The sequence below is a fragment of the Notolabrus celidotus genome, chromosome 12, assembly GCF_009762535.1.
Source record: "Notolabrus celidotus isolate fNotCel1 chromosome 12, fNotCel1.pri, whole genome shotgun sequence".
Taxonomy (NCBI): Eukaryota; Metazoa; Chordata; class Actinopteri; order Labriformes; family Labridae; genus Notolabrus; species Notolabrus celidotus.
The window spans coordinates 23,174,903-23,200,263 of NC_048283.1; the positions used below are offsets into that span (position 1 = coordinate 23,174,903).

Genomic DNA, 25,361 nt, shown 5'->3' on the forward strand with positions numbered 1-25,361 from the left:
CATCCACACACACGCCCAATCTGGCAAAACTGGGAAGGCTCAGACTTTCTGTTTCAATCCAGAGGAAGGAGGCAGAGAGCAGCTTTTAGAATAATCATTTGATGTGGCACATTAACTGTCTTCATGCGAGGCGGCATCATGAGCCTCAGAGGAGCATGGCAGCCTTCCTCCTGCCTCGCTCACCCAGAGAGACAGAGCATCTAAAGCCAGCCATATCAGAAAAACACACACTCTGCACGGGGGGCTTAATGCCTCACCACCACTCACCAGCTCCCACTCGCTTTGTCCCCTGAAAATGTGAAATGATATATATATATTTTATCCATGTAACTGATTTTGCCAGCCTGAGATAGTTTCAAATTTCTATAAACTAGCTTTGAGTGAAATATGAATATTTTAAGCAGCTTAGCACTGATTTAAATATATTTACCAGCAGTGTGTTGGCTGTGGGCCAAGACACAGTGTAATGCTCACAAAGCCACCACTGCTAAACTCAATTTGAGGAAGCTGATAATTCAGACTGGCAGCGCCGAGGCAAATAAAGTCATTTAAATAAAATATTTCATTTTCTCTCGCTTTGTAATAACAGCGAGCAGAATAACACAGATATGAGCAGACATGGAGGAGTGAAAATGAGGCAACAAAAACAACGAGCAGAGCAGCATGGGGTGTGATTTCCTCTCGTACTGGTGGTGTCCATTTTACAGAGGACATTTTAAAAAAGGCAGACTGTGCAGGAGCGGCTGTGTTTGTCTGTGCAACACAGAATGGTGACAGAATACTTCAATCTTCTTTTAAAGAGTGAAAATATTGCACAGCTCGGTCTTGAAACAGTTGCAAAACACATAAAATACATGGTCATGAAAGTCCCTTTGATTTTCTGTGATCACAAATTAAACAACTGAGTCTAAATGAAAAAATTGGATGAAGTATAAAGAGACAGAATGTCCCGGGGTTGCATTCAAGGCTGCAATCGATGGGTCAAATAAATACAAGACTTGCAACCAGGTGACCAAAATCCAAGTCCCATCCAAGACGTGTTGAAATATTCAAGTATGCACAGTATAATAAATAAAACTCACTTCTTTAACAAAACTATTTGGTTGGTTTTAAGTTAAGCTTTGTGCTAAACTTTAAGCCTACGTTGGCAATGGTTTTCTGCAGACACAAATATCTGACCCACAGAGATGATTGTGCAAGTTAAGAAATGATCTTGATTTGTTGGTCATTCTTGCACAATGTGATGTATCGCATTTTCATTCTTACTACCGTTGGCTTTATATCAAAAGGACAGCATGCCTTTATGTCTGTCTATAGAGAGCTTTGAAGCCAAAATACCGCCTCCACGGGTGCTGACATATTGTGCTGGTGCATCCAAGGCATGCATTTCAAGAAGCAACCTGTGGCTAACAAAACATTCATGAAACGTAAAGATAAAACATCACAGCTCCCTCAGGTGGGTCCAGTTCTCAGGTGGGTCTAGTCCACAGCGTCACGGATTCTTGTGTGGGTTTGAAGCAGACACTCATGGTTATGGTGCGTTCAATGACTCTCGTGTTAGTGTTTGTTAGGTTTCCTCTCACCTTTCCTCCTCTACTCTGATAATCCGGAGCACACAGCGCTGCAGGAACCTCATTGGTCAACCCATCTGTCAATCATGGCGTTGATAATGGAAGAGGGACTGGGCCGATCAAAGAAAACATTCTAGAATTCTGCCTTAAATATCAAAGACAACATTCTACAATTTTGTCTTTAAGATCAAAGACAACATTCTAGAATTATGTCAGAATTCTGAGAGAAAAGTCAACATTCCAATAAAGAGTCAGATCTAAACTGATCCTACTTTAAACCTAATTTTATATCATCAAATAACTAATTCAAAGTAAACTAGTCAGAAACATGAACACTACTCTGATAATCCGGTACATGCAGTGCTGCAGGAGCCTCATTGGTCAACAGAGCGGTCAATCATCTTTTTTTTTTTAAATAAAAACAAATTATAACTTGACTTCTCAGAAAAATGTGCCTATACTACAGCCAGTCAGCAGGGGGAGCTCTAAATCCTTTGGCTTCAAACTAAGTACACCCTTATGGAGTCCGTTTTGAAGTCTGTGCTTACTTTTAAATGTTAGTAACTGGACCTTAGATGTCAAACTATTTTCAGTTTAAACTCTGCATGGTTCATTTGGGAGCAGTGAGCATGGACCATGCAGAGAGAAAATCTGCAGAAATTGAACTTATAATACTCAAACTGCTTCAGCACTGATTTGTTGTTCAGGTTTTTCAGTTCGACAGCACTAAACCTTTTTTATTCTGTCGGTTTGAGTTTTACTTTACTGCGATGGCAAATTTCAGTGGGTTACTATTTTCTGCCATGAGGGCAACTCTGCCAGAATAAGAAACTGTTTTCTTTAAAGGTTTAAAAACAAACTGCCAGCACAACCATGCATCCATTTATGAGGCTGGAGAAGCTTACTGAAGAACCGTCTGTTTAAAGAAGGTGAAGTATGTTTTTCACACTAAATTTATTATCAGTGTCAAGAAAGCAGGAAGTGTTCCCTTTATTTTACCTGTCACATATGGTCGGCAAGAAACAAGCAATATGGAGAGTCAACTCCATAAAACAGGAGCAGTGTGTGTCGGTGTGTGTCAATGTGTGTTGGCTGAAATAAGGCCAGAGAAGCTGCACTCCTTCACAGGAAATCATCATAAACCAGAGGAACAAGTGAAGGGGAAGTGCTGCCATGCTACAACTTGTGCTCCGCTGCCAAGGGCATGGAAAGAGTCACTGACACATCATATGCTTGACTTACTCTCAATGAAGGATGATACAATGAGTGTTGCCATTCTGTGAGACCGCTGAACTCCTTTCCGTCTCAGCAGACACGCCTGCTGGCTGGAGACAGGTTCCCGAGGACTGAGCAACCAGGAATATTCACTCGCTCTGCTTTTCTCCCAGAGCCGTTAACACTTATTTAATGACCGCCCATCAGGTGTTTCTAATACCAGGCAGGTTGAACCATCGGCCTGGGGCCCAAACAGGGGTACTTGTACAGCAGGTGCTGCAGTCACCGGGGGGTACACGGAACACTGCCAAGCGTTTCAGTGGATTTAACATTGTCTGAATACGCCCTGATTAAAGACTGCAATCATGTTTTAAGCCATCTTAGACCAGAGAACCATATATTACAGTCATGTTATATTGTACAAACCCTGGTTTAAGAGGGGATCATTTATCAAAAGTAATAGATCAATGGTTGAAAAAGCTAGCTACAACTTTGGGATGATAGGTTCAGTTTATCTTAATTTAACAAAACTTAACAGGTCCAGTTTTCTTTTTACTCATTTCAAGCAACTCTGGTCGTATTTCTAGCATGAAATATCTTGAAATAAGACGTTTATCTGGACTTCTCCAGTTAATGGGACTCAAAGTAAGGACTCAAGTAGGACATTTTAAAGTAGCAATAGAATAAAATCATTGCTTAGTGTTGACTTTTTAGAGTACTTTATTGCAGCTCGTTGATCTAATGCTGGTAACGTAACTGCTGATTTAGAGGAGGGTTTTTATCGGTCAGGAGTAGCAAGGATGGAACGATTAGAGATTTTTTTTTTCCACGCATTAGTCTGCTGCATATAAAAACGAAGAGAAGTGTACTCGTTCAGTTCAGCTGTACTCTCATTTCCCAAAATTATGAATCATCAGATTTACACATAGTCTTCTGCAGTCGGAAACATACTTTGTGGGTTTATCCATAATAGACATATTCATTTGTCAATACCACCCCCATGTCTGGAACACAGTTATTGATATATAAAGCTGTTTACACAACCTGTCTGTAGCCTGTTATGATGAACTCTCACCTCTCTGTTTCTCTGCCTCAGTGAGTATCTGTGCTGACAAGTTTTTATCCTGTTGATATCAAGCTGCATTCCTCTAGACTACATGTGCATGTTGGAGCTTTTCGATAACACGCTGTAACCAAGACGTGAGGGCGCTCGGTATCAATGAGCCTAAATAGATCATTAATGTGCCTTATTACACTCTGACGGGCAGACGGACAAAGTGAATGTGAATATGGGCGTGAGTGCAGATGTGAAGTCTGGTGTTGCTCTGTGGAACTATGAGGTCTTTGCGTGTGAAATAAGCTGCTGTGCAGAGTCACCAGACATCAGACTCTGAAGTTAAGCTACTTCATGCCAAGGGGAAGGTATGTAAATAAGGCAGGGCCGGCCATCTTGCACTTTTAAATGCAGGAAGAACCCTGCACAGGTGTTGCTTTGTGTTCCTTCCGTTGAAGTTGCACCAAACATAAAGTAACAACCCCTTTTGGAGGGTGGCAAGAGAAACACTAGTAAAATTGGTTAATCCCTGCATGCCTGGTGAGAAGTAATGCAAAAGAAAAACATCCATTTCTGCATCGATTTCCACAACTGGTACATATTTAGTATTGATGTATATTTCCTTTTCTAAAAGGGGTTGCAAGAAATAATAGAAGGATGCAATGGTGCAAGGAAGAGGACAATTCATCAACAACATGCAAAACAATAAAAGTGTCTGGAAGTAGATGTATATTTGCACATGCAAACAGATGATTAAAGAAGCAGGTTTTCTGAATGTATACAGCTTAACATCTTTACAGTGTTCCTTTTTGAATGCCATCTTTAACAGTTAAATGATTACTGCAAAAACGACAACCTGCTGTTCATGCCTTCCATTGTTTACATGATGCACAATGATGATCTTTACAGTCCTCTCTAAAGACAAGTAATACTTTTAACGTGCTTCAATTTTATTTTGAAATCAGCTGCATCAGTCGTGTTTTTGGGAAACATGGCGACAGTTTGAAAACAGATGACCAGATGAGTCTGACTCCTCTGGCAGAGGAAACCATGCAAGGCCAAGGCTCAGACTTAGAAAGGGAGTTTATCACAGTGAATCCTTGACGCCGTCAGGGCCGGAGCTCAGTTCACAGCAGGTTTATCACCCTGCCATCACTGCAGCACGACACCCAGAGATGTTAGCTGAATACTTTTGGCACCAGATAAAGGTTGAACCGATGTCCTCAATGTCACAGAGCAGCCTTTACCTCGGCCTGCTGTTAATTAAGTTACAGAGGAATGCATACACATGTGTTACAATAAATTATCATCCACCATTTTGGAGTGAAAGACCTTTCCTGCCGAGCACTTACCGGAGGAAGAAGTGCTGATGGCGGAGTAAATAAACTACATTTACACCGCAGAGAGGCGTAATGGACACAAAGGCACCTGAAGGAGAGCAGCAGTGAATTTCATTCTAAATATACAAAAGCCCTGCGCTCAGCATTATTGGTTTTGTATAGGTGCACATTCTCTCATAGGGAGGGAGCACATTTTTGTCCCTATCTCCTGATCGCTCATGTTACACAGAGGAGGGATGGAAACATGAAAACTTAGAGGATCATTTCAAGGAGAATCTGGAGTCTGGATTAGTAAAAACTACAGTTTGATGTTAGAGCTGAAACTTCTCATGAATCTGCTTACACCTCGCTGTGCTGAAGGTGTTGTATTTGTGTAATTTAATGGAGCTGAGTTTAATAACAGCAAAAAGAAAAGCTTTCAACTCTTTAAATAATAGTTTGTTGTGTTCTGATATCTGATCCTCCTTCAGAACAGAAAAAGGCAGGAAATTGATGTCCTTTTGGAGTGTCTCTCTTTTTAAAAAATGTCCTCCTTAACACGGCTCCATCAAATCAGATTAGTTTCCTGTGATTGAGGTCAAATATAGTTCAACCAGCATGCTGCTAATTGAAATGATAGCTCCAGCGCTATCTCCGGGTAACCTTGACTTCTAACATTTCTTCTAAATCAGCTCGCTAATTCAAGTAGGGAAGATGTAGCTCCTGTAAACAAATTACCGGATAATCATCCATTTGAGCTTGAGGATGTGACTCTCTCTGCTGTATGCAGCGAGCGCTGAAAGGAGCAGCACATTCAGGGTGAGGCGCTCCACTAGTTTGCATATGACCAGAGCATTTACGCTCCTCGTCTGACTGAACCCATCAGTCGTGTATCTGATGATTTTACAGCCACAATGTCAGCCTCAGCCTCCAGCTGTTCTTTTGGCTGTAAAGAAAGTGTTCAGCGTTCAGAGAATCAAAAGAAGGGATGCAGTTAAAAAGAAACGCAGGGCACCAAAAGTGCTCCAACCAACATCTCCTTCAGTGTTTATCTAATTGGTTCAATAACTGGATGATTAGAAAAGAGACATCATGGAGGAGTTATGCTCTGCAGTATTTCAGAGCATGCAAAGCCTCCAGAGGTCTTAGTCATGTTTTAGGTATTGGAATTTATTTTAGATTATCAGAGGAACTAGTTGCATCAGTTTTTCACTCTCAGGGTGACGCAGCCAAGTGAATTTATGAGTTTTCGGTGTGTACGATAAAGAACACGTGGTTCAGGTTGTAAAAGGTTGCAGTCTAGTTTCATGAAGGCACCAGAATTTAGGAAACGGATCATGAGCCGTCGGTCACACATGCACAAAACTTCCTGAAATTGTTGAAGTTTGCTGCTAGTGCAAACAGACAAAATCTTTACTCCGACTTCACCTGCAATTTTTGCTGCCATGCCCAAAGTAAAAGTTTCCCATGAAGTCTGAGTGAGCTGATGTGACGATGCAGCAGGAAAGTGAGCTGGCGTGAGTGATGACGCATCATATGCAAAAATGTCATGTAACAGGACGAATAAAACGATCTGCAGTTGGAAAGGGGGAATCAATTCCAAGACGAGAACGGGGAAGATTTCTGCACACCCATAATAGCAAAAACTCACATACAAAGAATCATCTCCCTCACACCCAACCATCTTCTGGCCCACCAGCAAGGACTTCATGCTGTGAGGAGGCAACTTTGGAAAATGTCTGGTGCAGAGATCCCGAAAATGTCCAGAAATGTTCAGAAGTGCATACACAAAAAGAGGCGGTGCATGCTACGTGACTGTACTCTAATTATACATCCAAAGAAGTCAACATTAGCTTTTGGTTTCCCACAGGAATCAAACCTTGGTGTCCTAGATGAAAGGCTTCCCCTGACCCTCACCCTGATATTTGTAAGCAAACAATGAAGCTAGTGGACGGTGTCAAGAATTAACACTGGAGAAGTCACCGTATATTCATATGTTGGAGCATTTTGTCACAGACTAAGCTCCAGAATTTGATGAGAGACTCAAACCCAAACCTACATCCCCTTTCATCTTTCAGCTTTTTATTCATGCATGTTGAGATCAGGTGGCTTCTTGATTTGATCCAAACTTTGGACCGCTGCAGACCGAGAAAGCTGGACAGACTCTACTTCAGAACAGACAGCTGGAAAAAAAGAGAAGGATTAATATGGAGCCACAGATGGCTGAAGGATGCAGACAGTCTGGTCTGGTGTGAATCAGAGTGCAGTTATATTTCTCTCACAGCAGGGCAGTGTTGACGGATGGAAAATACAGCATCATCAACATCAGCGACTTAAAAAATAACCTAATTTCAACTAAAACCATCAAACTGAGTCAGACTGAGGGAGGACCTGGATTCTAAAGGTAGTCCAAATCGTTGATACTTTTCAACCCTACATGCTCGTCATATCTTATACCTAAAGCTGCTGCAAGCAAATGGTGGTTGATCGACATATAAACATAGAAAAAAAACATATAAACACTTACACATCTCTGCACAAACTCCAGGAAGATACAAGATTCTATTTGTTGTGCTTCTTCCTGCCTGCATGCTGTGTGTCTCTATGCTACGCCCTCCCATCATTTATGGGATGTCAAAAGTCCTTTTGGCATCCCATAAAGATGCACATGTTATGTTTAGATCTGTTGCAGACAAACAGGAAGCAAAAGAGAGAAACAGCCATGTTTCTTGGTCGCTGTGTGTTAGTCCGGACCTGAAGACTGTTGACTAAGCGCTCAAAGTAACTGCACACAATCAAAAAACAATAAATATCAAAAGTAATCCAGAAGAAGTGTGTGCATTTTCTTATTTTTGTCAATTCAGAGAAAATAGTGTTTTGGGGTTTGTATATCTTTTCGTAAAGTGTTATTTATTTTTCCTTTCATCAATCTAAGCAGTGACTCAGATGTTTGTCTGTCCACCTTATCAGCATGTGCAGGATGAAAATCAAAAACAGCTAAATTAACCTTTTAGTGGCCCAGGAGCTCTTTTTTTGTTGTCTTGGCATCAAACAGATATTGAAATAATTTGATTTTTACTGACACACCTATCAAAGTTCCATATTCATAATAAATCTCGTCATAAGTAATAAGTTATGTTTGGCAGTATGGCTCTGTTCTGGGAGCTCCCTGCCCTTCCACATGTCTATGAGTCTACGTGTCTATGTGGAATGCCAAAGCCTGAGACGGGGAGAGCCCACCTCCCCTCTCTTTCATGGGCGTACAGATACATATGACACTGGAAAAATAAGACACAGCAGGAAGGAGGAGCTGAGGTGGAGGATGTGAAGAGGTTTGCAGGGGGAGCAGGAAGAGAAGGCAGGCAGAGCAGTTTAAATAGAACGCACATTCCACCAGTTGGATGTGATTTAGATTGCATGCTGTGTGCACATTTAAAAAGAAAGAGGGGCTTCATTGTACAACCGCAAACGTTGGCTGCACAAACAGAGTCAAACGCAGCCTGAATTATTCTCTGTTCTGTTGGCATCAAGCATGCAGTGGTGTGATTAGTAATGCTGAGGTTACTTACGTGCCAAGGTCATCACAGATTCTGCTTTTAACCAAGTTATTAATCATGTATCTGAAATTGGTGATCATTGGGTGCTGAGTGGAGAGCTCTGGCAGTGGCCTTGCAAAAAATCTGGCGGTGGGACTGCTCGTTTATTTCAACCAAATCTTCTAATCTGCCAGAGTCCGTCCTGCCAAAGATACTGGCATGCACTGAAGCAAACGTTACAGCTGTTTCTAGATTTGAACCCAAACGGCTGCAGATTTGCAGAAATTAAGAGTATTTCTAAATTAATCTGGAGAAAACACCAGACAAGAGCTGGGCTGAGAGTCTGAGGAGAATCATGTAACTGCAGGACAAACAAAACAAGACACACAGAGCCAGGCTAGCTGTAGCACTCTGCTTTATGCTAAGCTACGCTAACATTATCCCCATCTCCTCATCTCTCTCTCCAATAGAAAGCAGTTAAGCCTATTATCTCAACTCATGCTTGTGCATTGTGTGTTTTTTCTCAGCGCGATGTCTCTGCTGGATTTTATTCCCCGGAGCGTTTTTATCGCCGTCCCTGCTGAATCTTTAACACGCTCGCTGGATTCATATTACAATCGTGCTCAACCACTGAGGCCTTCTTCTGCCAAACACCAGGTATAAATCATCCATCTCTTTTGATGTAAGCTCCTCTGACAGGAAAATGATTCATAATCCATAACATGTTTCTGTTTTTCAACTTGGACCTTTTTTGGTTCCCATCATGACAATTGATTGTGTGTGAGATTTCATCTTCCTCTTACTCCACCAGCGAGGAGGAGGAGGAGTGTGATGTAGCTGCAGCTGACTGAAAACGCTGCTCTTCAGTACACACCCACAGGGGGAACACGCTCTCCGACAGCTGAATACAAAACACAATTTTCACACACACCGCGGTGAACCTGCACGCTCACATCTCATTTCCATTAATCCATCGCCTGAACGCCGCACATTTCCAGCGTTAGTGCTGTGGGCTGGTCTGCTCCTCATTGTGGGGCTGATGCTACATTCATGTCATGTTGGTGTTTCTGTAAACAAGCTCTGCCGACTGGGAGAAGTTGTTCATGTCACCATCCTGCTGGAAATACAAGCAGGGTATGTTGTTGTGCTTCGGCAGCCTGTGTTACCTCCCATGTGGCTTCACAAATTTAAGAAGTGTGACAACACAGGCGGTAAACATAATGGGCAATTCACCATGTGTGGAAGCTCAAACGTTAAACATGGAAATTATTATTGTCACTTTTATCGTTGCGTTCTCGTGTGGAGATTGTTCTCCGTGTGTGGGAGGAGGAGGCTACTGAACGTCTGACACTACGACGCTGGAAACAGGAGAGAGTTGTGTAATGTAGAGATTTAAAATGATTGATTAGGAAAGAACTAAAAGTCTTTAAAGTGTGCAGAAATAATAAATGATTTTAGTGCTGCTGATATATTTGAACAAACTAAGAATATCACAGTATTTTGACACATCTGTGGACGTTTTTGGATGCTAGAATTCTGTATTTTCTGCAAAAATGGGCTAGGAGTGTGAACTGTGGTTGAGCCTGGATGATAACAGCATGCTACTCTCACACTACTACAGTTGAGATACCAGTGAGGACTCTAGTTTTTAAAGCAGGTTTCCACAATTGTATCCCAATATTCCCAACACCTGGGCAAAACTCTTACTTCTTTTGCAACCTACTCTGCACGTATTCCTCCTCGTTCTCTCTGCATACAGTCACGTTATGTGTTTCCATGAATGACAGCAACTGATAAAAGTTGAAGAAACACTTCGATAGTGCTAGTTGATACGGTGGCTGAGAAGGGCAGATGATCTGCAACGGCCCGAACAATGCATCTTTAAAATTGCATGCCAAAGTGTAGACACATTGCAAATGAGTAAACATCCTGCAGAAAGCCAAAACATCTACACTGACACATCACACACGCTCCAAATACACACATGATGCAACGCTAAAAATACAAAAAAATCATAAAACACATGCAAGAAAAAGAAACGCTTCGAATGAAGCTTGAAGTGCTCCAGGCCTGTAGAGGCGCAAGGTAACAGCGTTTTTGTGGAGTGTCATCTCTCATTATCTCCTTGCCGTTTCTGACAATGCATCGTATAATCTCGTCCTATGGAATTTAGCATCGTCTATATTCATCACCACGTTCTTGTGGTGGAGCAGCAGACTACTGCACCGTAAAAAAAAAAGCAAACATTTAAAGATGACTGAATAACAATCAGTCCTCAAAATTTGCATCCATAATGGATCATATTTTAGAAAAATGTCTGCCAAGACTTTTAACAAGCTCAAACAGAGTTGGCAGGATTTTGTATTTTTTGCAAACATGGGCATGGCTTCTTGCAACAAGATGTTAACAGCACATCCGAATCCTGGATGCTGTGATGTGGAGCCTCCATGGATCAGAATTGGTTGTCCAGCTCATCCCACAGAAGCTGGATTGGGCTGAAATCTGGGGAGTCTGAAGGCCTTGAACACCTTGAACTTATTGTCATGTTTCCCGAGGCTGTGAAAACACAGTCATCACACATTTACCCAGCCTCACCTGTCCTTCTTTCTGTCCTCTTCCCACAAGGCCTCACTTTTCATAAGACAACATTTGACACTCTGGCTTTCACTGCCTTCTTGGCTAGATGCCATCCTCTCCTCTCCACTGGAGGTCTCTTCAAGCTCCAGTCATGTTTTAAAAGCCGTCTCCCTGGGCCCTGAAAACCGTCATTCATGCATTCATAACGTACTGTTTAGACAACTGTAACTCACTCTGCTCAGGCTTAAGCAAATATAACCTTTCAAGTCTCCTGATGATTCAAAGCGCGGCTGCCAGACTCCTGACTTATTCTAAAAATAAATAACCCCCATGAGCACATAGTTTTAGCTCCACTACACTGCCAACCTTTGTGTTTAAGAATAGGTCTTAAGGTTTTAATGATCCCTTTTGAAGCCCAGATTGGCCCGGACCCTCAGTGGGTCAATGACCATTCGATCCCCCAAATCCTCCGGTGAGTCTTTCGTACCGATTCCAGCATTCAGATTGAGAAGCTGTGTCAGCATTTTCTGTTAAATCCTCTTTAAAAACAAACGTTCTGCTGGTTTGTAGTTTTTAATGTTTAATCTTTTAACCAGCTTTATTACTTATAACCAGGCTGAGCTAAATACTTGATCCTAATTGGCCCCAAAACCTCAACCACATTGATCACTGCTCTCAACAAAGCAACACCATGGACAATCTGATCACACATGTCATGTCAGATCACCCCAAAGAAAGTAGTCCATCTCATTCCCCCTCTGCCTGTTGACACTGTGGTAAAAACGTTAGTATGGTCTCAGGCTGGTCTTGAGAGTGGGGGAATAATGACAGTTAGCGGGCACAGATGTGAGACCAGCCTGAGGAGCTACGGGACCCCAACCATCTCTGAGAGGGAAAAGTGGAGCCACATCCTGTCCTGTGATCCAAAGCTGGAGAGAGAATCTCTAAGCGGCTGATAGTCCGACAAATGCATGTTGAAAGATTTGAGTTTCAAAAACACAGGAGCATTTTGTATTTCTCACCAAACAGCAGCACAAGAGACTCTCTACATTCACATACAGATGCATCAAACACTCAGACCGGGAGATTATCCTCTCCTCACAAAAAGCAACACGTCACCCGGTCACACATTCCTCCGCCTCAGTGGAAAGAAGGACAGTCTGGTCTTGTGCTGCAGCTTGTTTTGGCTCTGAGCAGAAGGTCAAAGGTCGGCCTTCTGACAAATGTACAGTCAGATCTGTAGTGAACAGGCTGCTCAGACGGGAAAAACAAAAACAGTATTTCTCACTGCAGAGAGGGAGCAGATCTGTCCACAGGCTGGTTCAGAGTCCTTTAGCTTTGAGTTCAAGATAACAGAAGAGGAGATAAACGCAGCAGCAAGCAAAAACGACAACCTAACAGTCATAAGGGGACAAAAAAATACATGTAAATAGAAATATGCACAAATTAGATCCAATATATACACCTTTTCTCTTGAGGATGATACATACTAGCTCATATGCATCCCTCTCTTTTCATTTTCTTAATGCAAATTCAACCCACAGCATATTAGCCTGTCGTTGCACCATTTTTGCACTCCGCACTCCATTGTACGATTTATTTGTGCTGGCAGCAACAATTTTTTTTGCAAAACCGATGCACTTCACCGTTTTCAGCTCTCAGCGCAAAATGGTAGAATATCTGGAACACCACTTGCACTTGTCAACCCTACTTCTGCATCATCAACCAATGAGAATCAAGGAGAGGAGGGACAACTGATCGGAGCTAACCATGCTTGTTTTTTCGGGGTACAAAATTTGGGTGTAGAGCTCAATGCTGCTACAACATTTCTCTTTAAAAGTCATCTGCATAAAAGCAAATACGAAGCATGCAGAGAGTTTAAAACAGACTTAAAGTCACTACTACGGGGCGTGAGACAACTTTTATTACCTAGCAGCTGTGAGAAGTGCTCTGTAATCTTGGTGGTTGGTGCTGCAGTACAAAAAGTGACTATGAAAAGGTAAAGGTGAAGTTATGTCAGCTTAAGTGAGACAGGAAATGTGGGGAGTAGAGAGTCTAGGGTGAGATGCAACAGTCGAACCAATGACCACTTTCCTTTTGTATAATAAAGCCTAAATCATTTCTTTAAACAGCTGGCCTCTGTGGTTTATATCTAATATTTCACGAGAAGTGCAAAAGACGAGCATGTTTACATGTCTGTGTGAGGGCAAGTCCTGGGTTAACACACATTAAGTGCTTTTCTTCTAGCTGTGAAACAAATTTAAGATCAGTAACATCTCTGCTCTGTACCCACATTAACAAACTGAAAAACAAACATGGAAACGAGCTTGGTCAATGAAGGATGCTGTGATGTCACCTCCCATTTCATACCTAATGCCCTCCCCTGAGTGATGATCTGCTCAGCCGCACATAGTCTCTCAGCCGCCTCAAAAAATCTCCTTAATTACGAGTCATGAGCGAAGCGGGCGCCGGGCGCCGGGATAATGTCAACTTTTCTGTTCACTTATTGACAGGCGGCCTTCTGAGGAAGCTGAATTTTCTCCTAGCCTCGACTTGCAACATTTGGTTCGTCAGTCCCATTAGACCCTGACCTTCATGCTAATGTAACCCAAGGCAGGCGGCGATGAAACACCCGATTCATCCGCAGAGATAACTCAGACTGGAAGTGGAAGCAGAAAAAGAAGATTTGAAGACAACTATAGCTTCTGAATCACATGTATTGTCATTGCTTATTTTCTAAATGTCTTTAAAGAAAGCTTATGCAGTGAATGTTTCCCTCTGATCACATCTTCTTTCCACTCAGGTAATCCCATTATCTCACCTGTGTGCAGTGGAACTCTGGGACTTTTCCGCAGACCGTGCAGGCTGCATTCACAATCACAGAGCCAGCAGGTAGCATGCTGCAGCGGTTCAGCCTATCGCTGCTAACAGCTGATCAGTATCACACTTTATCTCTGCAGGGCCGTGGGAAAATTCAGCGCTGTGGATTCTATCATCACTGGTTGTCAGCATGTGAGTCTCCGTCTTCAACAGACACCACTGCAGATCAATGCCAGTCTTTATTCCCTGCACAGCTGTTTAATAATCATCTTAACCAAACACATTCAGATTTCTTCTCTGAAATAACGTGGGGAATCTTTTAAAACAGGAGCTGGTCAGATTGATAAAAACAACAGTTGCAGCACTCTAACTCAGAGCGGTTTCTCTTCTGATTGGATTTTAAAATGGAAACACAATGACATTCCCATCTCTGTTGCACAGTAATTCTTCAGAGGATTGAGCGAGTCGAACCATTTTGCAATCTCCCAATTTGAAGAATAGCTTCTATAAATGTAACAAATCAAAACACATCCGGAAATGTAATGTCGGGATTAGTGCGTGAGTAGCAAGCTCCTTCTTTTTTTTTCTCCTCTCAGAGTCAGAGCTGCTGCAGAAGCAGAGAAAATCCTGTTTGTGGAGTCAAAATTCAATTGGTGGAGTAAAAGTAGCTTGTGTGGAAGATGGTGGGAGAGCAAAGGTGAGGAAAGAGCTGCAGCAAACAATGGGCCTCATTCAGCAACGTCCTCAGAAGGTTTCTCTTCAAATTTGCTCTGAAGAAGGTTTTTGGACAGATTCATGAACCTGTTCTTCGCTCCAGAACTGTTATTAAAAATTTGCCTCAATGATTATGGAAACACCCATTCAATGCCCAAGAATGGACATGACACAGCAGAGTGAGCACACAGGACTGAACAGAGACGGGCTGAGAAGTCGGGAAGGTGCAATTTCAAATCTGTATCAGTAAAGAAATATGGGCTGTCAATTTAAATACATCAACTGCAATGCAATTCAGGTCTCAAATTAAAGTGTCGTTTGTCCCTTTATGCACACTGTAGTTAAGCTGCTGCAGTGTCTTCCTGCTTCCTGAATTGCAAAATAACAACACAGCTGCACTCTTGAACAGCACATTTCACTGCCTGACCGCTCAGTTAACAAGTCAGAAGTAATATTCACTTTAAAATATCATGAAGTACTTTGAGTCTGAGCTAACAGCTACGAGCTAAGCATACAGGTGCAGCAGATCAGACTAATGTTAGCGTGGAGCTGCATCACAAAAGCCGACAGAGCGATATTTAGGAGAGAGAGAATCACCACAGACCTAAGGATGAAGCACAGTGAAGATGTCTCCTCCCTCTAAGTCATGTTTCAGAGCACACTGCATTCATCGGGGCAGTTGTTCACATCATTAATAATGTCTGAAAAGCTGTTTTTGAAATGCAGAATACTTGGATTTGAAATGACACCTTGAGGTGGCATCAGTGACATGAATCCTGCACTTAACGCTGCGATTCCTAACATGATCATGTCTATATTGATGCAGTTAGGTGAGGGCAGTTTCACCTAGAACTGCCCTCACCTGCAAAGACAGTTTAGGTAAAAACCTACTGATTGCTTCATAAAAAGAAAAACTGGAGGATTTAATTTCTAACAGGGACAACAAATATTTCCCTCTGCACTCCAGGATGAGATTTTTTCTACACTAATATAAGAAAATAATCTGATAAAGTATTTCAAACTCAGCATTGCTCCTCCAGCCTGAGATGGAAGAGGAGAAGGCAAAGAAGAGACTCGAATAGATGAGGCAACAGGAATTAAACAAAATAAGACGTCCATTCTTCTGAGCAGTCATTACTTAAAGATGAAGAGCAGCGCGGCTTTAAATATTCCAGCCGTGCCTAGACGATTTTAGTAATGGACTTTCAAAGAGGATACACCTGTGCATCCTCCCTCCTAGCTCCTCTCTCCTTAAGAGGCGTTTAAGGGATGGAGACTTCCTTCAAGGTGGAGCCCTGAGATCGATTAAGGGGTCAGAGGCAGGAGGGAGAAACATGGAGGCCAAAGTCTGGAGAAAAACTAGCAGTACTCAAACTTTAGTTAACCAGGGTAAGGGTTTTCTTTCTTTCTTTTTTTTTTTTTTTTAAACCAAATTTTATTCATTTTAACATTTAAAAAACAGCAGTAAGACAAACAGAGACAAGCAAATGAATTAATTTATGCAAAGTGAGTAACAGAGAATGCACCTAACAAAAAATAAAATAAAGAAAAATAATAATAATATCAAACAAACAAAGAAGGACATCGTGTTATCAAGCATCAACATGTTCTTCCTAGATCACTAGTGAGCATACATAATTATCCTGCCATGACATTACTTCAGCTAAATAGATTGCATTCTTTGAAAGTGAGAGATTCTTTCTTTCTTTCTTCTTCTAACTGTAGGATCTAATATAATATCTCAGCCTCATCCAACCTGGGACAAAAATTCTTAAATCTGCTTTGAATTTCATAATTTGTGGTTCAACTGTCTCACAAAGTTTCCCCAGCTTCTTGAATTTCAAAGTGACCTCAAAGTGTTTATTTTTATTCACATTGTTAGAAGAATTATAAAATTATATTATCTCCTTTAGAGGCTTTTTAGGAATCGAGGAATCCTTCAAGATGGTTTCCTATGTTTGATTTATGTGTGTGATACGGTGGCCCTGGCGGTCTGCTGGACAATGTTTCACTCAACCCGGAAATATTTCATCAAATGCAAAAACAAAATGTTAAAGAGAAGCAGAAATATTTCATAAATGTAGAAATATTTCAGAGTAAAATAACTGTTTACGTTCCGTGAAATGTTTTTTCATTTGTGTAAGATCGTTGCATTTATCAAAATGTTTTTGTGAATGTGACATCTTAATTGTTGACCTTCAGGGCCACCGTAGTCCGAGACAGGAGGACACAACACAGAGGCCAAATGTAGAAAATACAAAAAGCCTCATCTTCCGTAGATTTGGAGAAACTTGATCACGTCTAATTCTTTACTTTAAATCAAGTTGCAAAATTGCATCATGGGAAGTGTAGGATCCAGGATTTCCAAACCTTCCTCCTCTTTGCTTTGATTTTATGCATTTGTGTAACTGAGTTTACCTCCTTTCATTAAAGAGTAAACACCTTGAAGATCTATTTTATGTTCTGACTCCTGTCACTCAGCCTCCAGCTCACACCTCACATTCATCTTCCATCACTTCCTATAATTTAAACTGAAATCTGTCACGCTCCCTGCTGACCCTTTAAAAACACACTCTGCCTGAGTGTTTGCTGAACACATTTGTCGACACGACAGCAGCGGGTAGCAGAAAGAGTAAAACACACGGGTAGAACAGGAGAGGAGGAGGGAGAGTAACAAGAAGCGTGTTGTCTGACAGACACATTCAGGTTGTGAGACTCCATCAAACCTCCGACACAGCTGCTGATGTTGTTGAGCACAGAGCTGGAGAGCCGAGGAGAGGATGAGGAGTGTGATCATATAATGGGATGTAATGGGGCGCAGGGTGTTTCCCTCTCTGCTCTCCGACTGAAACACTCCAAGGTGGGATAAATCCAGCGTTATGTAAAGAGACACCCAGCAGCACAGACACTCACAGGATTTCACCTCCATACATCCACACTCTGTTTCTGATCCTGCAGCTCCGGTGTATATTTGTAGAAATCTACGTTAATGTGATTGCCGTGTTTTTCTGTTGTTTCTACAGATTAAGACTAATATGATAAATTTAATCACCTGTTTTCCTCACAAACAGCACGATTGTCTTTTATTTATGCAGCAACACTGTGTCGTGCAATGCAGTGGCCTAAGCTGCTGCTAACAGCCGACCTCAAACACTTGGTTTTTCAATTACAACAAAATAATGCACAAGAAATCTGCAGTATTTTCATTTCTTATGCAACCAGTGCTTGTCTTTGTTTCTCAATGAACTGAATCAAATCTTTTACACCAAAAACAGAAGACTTTTCCTAAATGTCTGCAGCCATTTTCAGCAACACAGCAACTCGTGCAAGTTTAGTAACGTCCAGCACAACAGCCGACCCCCATGTAAAAAACAAGCTTGAATGTTAAATTATACAGGAGATATTCAGAGTTTTATTTGATATAGCGATGCACCTTTAGGAAAACGTGTGAGACCTCTATGGAAACGTCAAACAGCTGCAACGCTCGGCAACAAACAAACAAACTGTAATGTGTATTCAAGTATTGATGAATTATGCTTTCACACCCTTACTTTAGAAGCTGCTCTGAGTGAGAGTCAAGGCAGAAATTGTGGTTCGAAAGGTCACTGAAATTTCCCCTACAGCAAAATAAAATATGCATCACGTTTCTGAAATATGGACGAGGGATGAAGGCATGAAAAAGTCTCCTAAATGCATCACATCTGACAGTCTTCTCTCACACACACACACACACATGCACACACACTGCTTCCACCACAAGAGTTTACAGTGCAGTGTTAATGCAGCAACACGTCTGAAACAGCAGCACACACACATGCAGGTGAAATGAATGCACAGTGGTGTAAAAGGTGTTCAAATCTGCAAATATTTAACCTGAAACTTTAAGAGCAGCAACAGGCTGCCCTCCATCGCCTCCCCAAGGACTTCTACATCATGCATCTACATGTTTCTCTGCTCTGCTAGTTCATACAACATTAAAGACTGAATTCTGCATGCACCTTTAAAACGCTGTGTTACTCTGCAAATCACTCTCAGAGCAGCAACTTCAGCTGTTTCCCACAACAAGTGAGGAAAAGGAGGAAAGTGAGTCTCCAACAGGTCGCTATGAGAGCAACATGGGGCTGATAATCAAACTTTCAGGGTGACAGGGAGAAGTGAGAAGAAGAAGTAGCTCACCGAATCTGAGGACGTGTGGCATCCCATGAGAATATCCCACACAGTGTAATAGCAGCAGAAGAAGCCTGACGGTGCACCTGACTCTGGCGTTAAACATCAGCAGGGAGGTGATCTTCATGTTGCTCGTGTGTAGCACAGGATTTTTATTCCCTGAATCGGTATATTCCCCAGATTGTTTCTCTGTTGTCTCTCTGTGAAGGTGAAGCAAAGCGGCGGCAAATCTCACGGCATGATCAGCAGCACCGGCGGGCTGGGCAACGGTTTCCCCACATCCATCTGGCCAAAAAAAATCAAACCTCTGCGTGTCCAGCTCGCTCACTGCGCCAAGAAGAGGAGACAGCCCTCCGACTCAGCTGAGGAAGATGATGGTGGAGGTGGCTGGGCATCCATGTTAGGCAGGGCAGAGCTTGAAGAGATCCATCTGCGGAGAGACACAGGCAGAGATTGGAGAGAGGTGAGGTGAGGAGGGGGAGAGCGGAGCTTTGTGAGGATCCACAGAGAGTGTGAGAGTGAGGGAAGCGGCGGTCTCAGCAGCCTCGGCAGCCCGAGCTCCTCCTGCTGCACTGCCGCACAACATCTGACGTCGAGCCAACACTAACAGGCGGAGAGTGCGCGGGCTGGACCGGGCATGTTTCTCGGTTTTTGCGCTGACCACACTTCGTCCCCTTCATCTAAAAACCGCCTGATGAAATCCTCCTGCCCTCCCCTCCCTTCCTCCCTTCTTTCCTCCCTCTCCCTCCCTGAAGTTCCCGGTCAGCCGCTTGGTCACCGTGCCGCCGCTCTCCGGTTATTCCCTCAGATTCCTCTCCCCCGGCTCGGTTCAGTGGCAGCGGAACGCCTCGTACACCGCCGAACAAAAGTCAATCTATGAATTCGGAGAGATCGCCTGTGTTTGATGGGAGTCACTCAAGCTTGGACGCATGTGAAGCCAACCTGTCACCACGCACTCCGCGTGATGAATAGCCTCTGCTCACCCCCGCTGTGTTCCTGCACCCATGTTCTGTCTCTGCAATTATTACTTTTTCATTCTCTACTTCTGCTGCTGCTCAGTTTGATAGAAGAACAGAGACGGCCCTCTGCTGAACATTTTTAAACCCATGTGTGTAAAGAAGTGTCTGAATAACTGACCGAGCGTACACGCTGTCAGAAAGCACAGGCATTAAAGTGCTGTGTTATAATTTCCCTGCAGTTTCCTTTTACCTGTTATTAAAAAAATGAAAAACAATTGTTTTCTTGTTGTTTATTTTTCCTGGATATCAGATGTAAAAGCCGAAATTATCGCCGTTTTATTTTCTGCAAATGCTCGTGCAGAGTTTTCAGTTAAATCCTGAATGAATTATCTGCTGCTAAATTTCTAAATCCTACAATTTCCCTCTAAACCTCACAACTTAGACATGATCTGGAATATTGAACATATGGGATTCAAGCTGGTTTAAACATGGAGTGGATAAAAAGAAAGGCAACCTGGCCTCCAAAGCGAGCTGATATATGATGTATGAAATTTAAATCTCAAGGACACTTCCTCTCAGTTTAGTGTAGTGGAAATATCATCTTAAGACTGAAGACAGGTGAACTTTGTGCAGTAAATGATGGATTTAGTGTTAAACTTTTCAGAGAGGAGGACGTTTCAGCACCACGGACAGAGACTCTGCTTCAGCTCGTGCTCTGAAGGTTTCAGCACCACGGACAGAGACTCAGTGGTCAGCTCCCTCAGCTGGCTCTCCTCCTCCTTTGGCACAGAGGACTCCTGTTTGGACCGGGTCCACATGATGATACAGAGACGGTCTGACTAAAGGTTAAATATTGTTCCACTTCAACATTTACACTCATTTACTGTGGACAGCAACCTTATAACCGTGCAGACTGTCAGGGATTTCTGGAGAGCTGGAATGATACCCAATGTGTGTTTAACACAGCGAGCACAGGCCTCATGTTTAAAACTAAACATCATGTGATGAAAAATTAAGGATGTATTTAAAGCTGGAGTTCACATATGAATGAAAAACAAGTCTATTTCCAGAACATGCACACAAATGTCATTTCAGAGGCTGTCAGTCGGTTCCCTGAGCTGCTTTCTGTCTCATTGAAGAAATAAAAAGCACAGGTATGAGGTGTGTTTGTCTCTGTGTGTGCTGTTACTGAATCTGTGCAGGATTTAAACTGACACACAGCTCGTAAAAAGAAGGAGCAGCTCTCTGATGGCCGTGCGTAACGGGCAGAATGTGCTCATCCGGATTTTTTTTATTTTTTACATTCACATCTTTTTGCAGAGAGAGCTGCTGCACAACAAATGATCCCTTATACGCGTGAAAGGTGTGAAGCAGCCTAGCGGAGCCCCTGCACCGGGCCCCGCGTCGTGATGATAAAGTTGATTTAAAGCTAATGTCCTCATCAACTGGGAGATTTAGATGCGCGGCTCATCTCCGCGAGTTGTCATCCAGCCCCGTGAGCCCGAGACGTTATCTACGGATCATTCATAAAGCAGATCAGGGTGGGCATTTCACAAACCCCGTTATGTCTTTGAACCCCAAACAGAGGACGCATCAGCCCGAGGAGGAGGAGAAGGAGGAGGAACCCGAAAAGGTGACAAGCGTCTCCAAATAGAGGTCGGACAAAGACGCAGGAGGTCACATCTCTCTTATGAAACCTCAAGTCAGAGCTCATTTCTGAGATATGGAATCTCCTTTTCATCCTGCAGGTGCAGATTAAAAACACCTCTCAAATAAACTCAGGGATGAACTTGTCAGAGCTGACCGGTGAGGTGCGTAACGGGGTTTTCTGCGCGTTCTGCCGCTCGGAAACGATGCGAAAAAAGCTGCTACTGTTCCCAAAGATATAACCTGTTCCTGAAAAGATGTCACATCGGGAAAATAACACAGAGTAGTACAGTTACACATAAAAATATATGTCAAGCTTAAAAGATTGGGCTTACCCTGGGTAGAGCTGGAGCACGAAGAGTCACCAGAGCAGCACAAAGAAGTTGATTTGTTTCTATGGAGGAGCCGAGGAGCTTCCCCCGCACTCGCTGCTGGTAGCGCTGCGCTCCGGCCGTAGGGGAGACACGCCTCCTGTCGGACGGCAGGAAGCACTGCTTAAAGCAACAGGGGGGCACACACCGGACCAGAGGATCCACCGACACGGCTTCCCTGCAGCTTCCCCCGGCGGAGGAGAGCAGGTGTCGGGCTGGACTTGAGGTGCGTTAAAATCCTTTGTCCGCTGGGGATGTGTTATCCCGACACTCCCGTGCGCAAACACACCCTGAGCTTAGCAATGGAGACCTTTACAACCAGAGGCGCTAATTAGGAGTAAAAGCGTGCTGGTGTCCGTGAGGGAGGCGAGAGGGACATACTGATCTGGTGTGATGAAGAGAAATAAACAAGAAAGGTGATTCAACACATTTCTGAATAAGATCCGCTCCCTCAAAAGGTAACTACCATTTTTCAAATAATAAAAAGATCATTCAGTCACAAATTTAATTCAACAAAATAAAAAAGGCACACCAAATGAAGTGTTGGGTTCATTTATGAGAAATAAATGAAGCTTTTAAAGATGGTTTAAATAAGGAATATGTCACATTCAGGTAAGAGTAGATCCTGCAATTTTTGTTTCAGTGAATGTACCCCATTTTTAATTTGCTCCACAATTCCAGTGTTTATTTTAAGTCTGAGACAAATACAAAGCCACACATTATACTCCTGTCATTCACATCACTCATACTCAACAAAAAAAGAACTTGCAGAATGCAACACCCAGAGAAAAGTGTTAATTAAAAACGAAATACTGCAAGAGAGCTCCTGAAAATTATAAATATCTTTATTTTGTTGAGTACATTTGACACCCTGAGGCAGCAGAAAGTAACACTGTGGATCAGTTTTTCATATTTAAATCTTTTTTCTCAGTCACTAATTATATCAGATTATTTTGCAGTAGTAATATAGTAATATATTATATACTTACTTATACATTATATATATATAAGTAATATATTTAAATATACTCAAAGATGAAGGGAAGAAGATGTCACTCTGCATATTTGTATTTATTCTACCGAAGCTAAAGAGCAGCTCAGCTAAATGTTGATGCTGACTTAATCACACTGATGGAAACACACATTCCTCATGTGCACAATCTTTCTAAATATGACAAGTTACTCAAGCTGCTTAAATTAAAGATTGACTCACCCTTATTACTGTAAAATGCATGGCCTGTCAGTGTCATCTCTAAGCTGCTGATCTCTACAAAGGCCCCTGTCAAACCAGAAGAGGTAGAGATAACAGCAACAATGTTCAGAGGTGAGACATTTACCTCAGGGTCCTGCTCACCCTGCAGGGATTGTAATTTGCATAACCACCTGTTTAAATCATGTTTTCTCTTACATAAAAACAAATTCAATGCATTGCTCTATTTTCAGTTAATTCAACACGATGGACAGAGCAGGAGAAATATGGTTCATTGTTCTCTGAGTGCTAAATGAGGTATTGCAGAGTAGAGAGAATACGTCTATTAAAACTGCTTTCAGTGGCACAGTTGGTCTCAGAATCAGTTTTTATTATCAAGGTGTTAAAACATACAAAGAATGTGATACTTTAGCTACGATAACACCTCTGTGCTTCCGTGTTAGGAAGCAAATGTCAACATCAATACATTATCATACTGAAGCTTTGACAGCTGATACCATGTGTGGGTGAAAATATTGAAATTGGAGTAAAACTGTTGACCTTAAAGTGCTGTAATGTACCTTTAACAGTGAGAACATTATAGGACACCAGAGTTATGTGCAGGATAACCTGTGCTGTAAGAGGCACATTAACGGGATAGTTGTTGTTTTTAAAGTGTGGTTGTGTGAGGTTTTTGTCAATAGTAAGTGTAAGAACCAGGGAATCACGTTCAGGAACCAGCTGGGTGTCACACTAGGTAAAAAAAATAAAGGAGTAGGACACGTGTAGAGATATGAAGATTTACCAAAAGACTAAATTCCAACAAACACTTACCAAGGTACCCGTCCAAGGAAGCAAAATCCATAAATGTGTCACAGAAACAGAGAGAAACAACAAGCAGGCATACAAGAGACCATGAAATGATCCAACAACACAAGGGAGGAAACAGAGACTGCAAGCAACAGGTGAGGACACAGGACACAGGTGATTCTAATCAGGGTAATCAAAATGGAGGGAAAACACACAGGAACAGGAAGTAAAACTAAACCGGACTCACAGGGAGCGAGAACTTCAAAATAAAACAGGAAACACTAAAGACTAGACTAAGAAACAAAAGAGAAAACACACACATAAGACATGGATCACTCATAAGCAACACAAGAAGGACATGAGGATAATTCATAACATGAGGACTTGGTAACAACAGGACTTCAGAACCTTTCTGACTCAGAGCACACCAGCGGCTCACATACGGCTGCATCACTCACCATCCAGAGTCTCTGCAGCCTCACTGAACACCACTGTTTTACCTGCTTTCTTCAATTTTCAGAAGTTACATCACAAGTTTTGCATCCATGAATAGTGGCCCTGTCTGCAGAGGTTGATAGCCTAGCTTGTGTTCTGGTTTTCTCAACAACAACAAAAAGAGCTATCCCTTTACGACACTGATGTTCAGCACGTCATTCTCACACGTTGGAATCTGGTTTGTTGCATTTTTTGTCCAGCTCTGTTGGCTCGGCCTAATGTGCAAAATAAGTGACAAACCTTGTGAAATGGAGGGTGTAATAAAAAGAAGAATATATGATTTTAAAACAGGAGATAAAGCAGCAAAGATTAGATGCTAACTGGGTTTTCTGTGCAGAATTATTTCACGTGTAGAAAGGAGAATATTGCATGACGATGTTGGTCTTGACATTGGACTAATTTTTCCCTGAGAAGCAGTGAAAAATGGTGAGAAGCCTTCTGATTCAATTTGAGCCCAGCAGAGTAAGTGACAGTATCTCTGCGTTTGGCAAGATAATGTCTCTCACTGTGAAATCCTGAAACATCTTGATCTGCAGTGAAATTATCTTGTTTGCTCGTTTCAGTCTTCAGATTTACTCCTGAGCGACTGACTCGTTATGATAGAAATGTTCTTCTTCTGCAGCTCACGGTTCAACGTGCTCTCCGTCTTTGTGTTTGAGCACACCGGGCCAATCAAACGGCAGCATAGGGGAATAAAGGGGAACAAAAAAAAGGCCATCAGAGAGAAAGAACTGCAACAAGACACACAGTTTAGTGCTGAAGGTCCCTGCAGTGGTGGAGGCCTGAAATGAAAGAGAGCTTTGATCAGGGACAGACCCCTCCCCACACAGCGTGCAGCATGAAGAGTTGAATTGTGGGGGCTACAAATAAATAGTCAATGACAGCTCTGTGATCCGACAATCTCTACTACTCTCACC

General features: G+C 42.4%; 1 protein-coding gene across 4 annotated transcripts in view; it reads right to left on the bottom strand.

Annotated features, from left to right (window-relative positions):
• The window catches only part of grik2 (glutamate receptor, ionotropic, kainate 2), a 242,902-nt gene extending 218,770 nt beyond the window's left edge, over nucleotides 1-24,132 (bottom strand). For 2 of the 4 annotated variants that reach the window (XM_034697721.1, XM_034697723.1), the window contains exons 1-4: nucleotides 23,974-24,132; nucleotides 23,164-23,229; nucleotides 21,915-22,335; nucleotides 18,983-19,403 (exon numbers count right to left, since the gene is read on the bottom strand). In XM_034697721.1, the coding sequence (XP_034553612.1) occupies nucleotides 18,983-19,100 (118 nt within the window). In that variant the 5' untranslated portion in view covers nucleotides 19,101-19,403; nucleotides 21,915-22,335; nucleotides 23,164-23,229; nucleotides 23,974-24,132. Of the gene's footprint in view, nucleotides 1-18,190; nucleotides 19,404-21,914; nucleotides 22,336-23,163; nucleotides 23,230-23,973 lie in introns of those variants that run through there. The other 2 variants (XR_004633250.1, XM_034697722.1) reach the window with 2 other exon arrangements.
• Nucleotides 24,133-25,361: the final 1,229 nt, after the last annotated feature.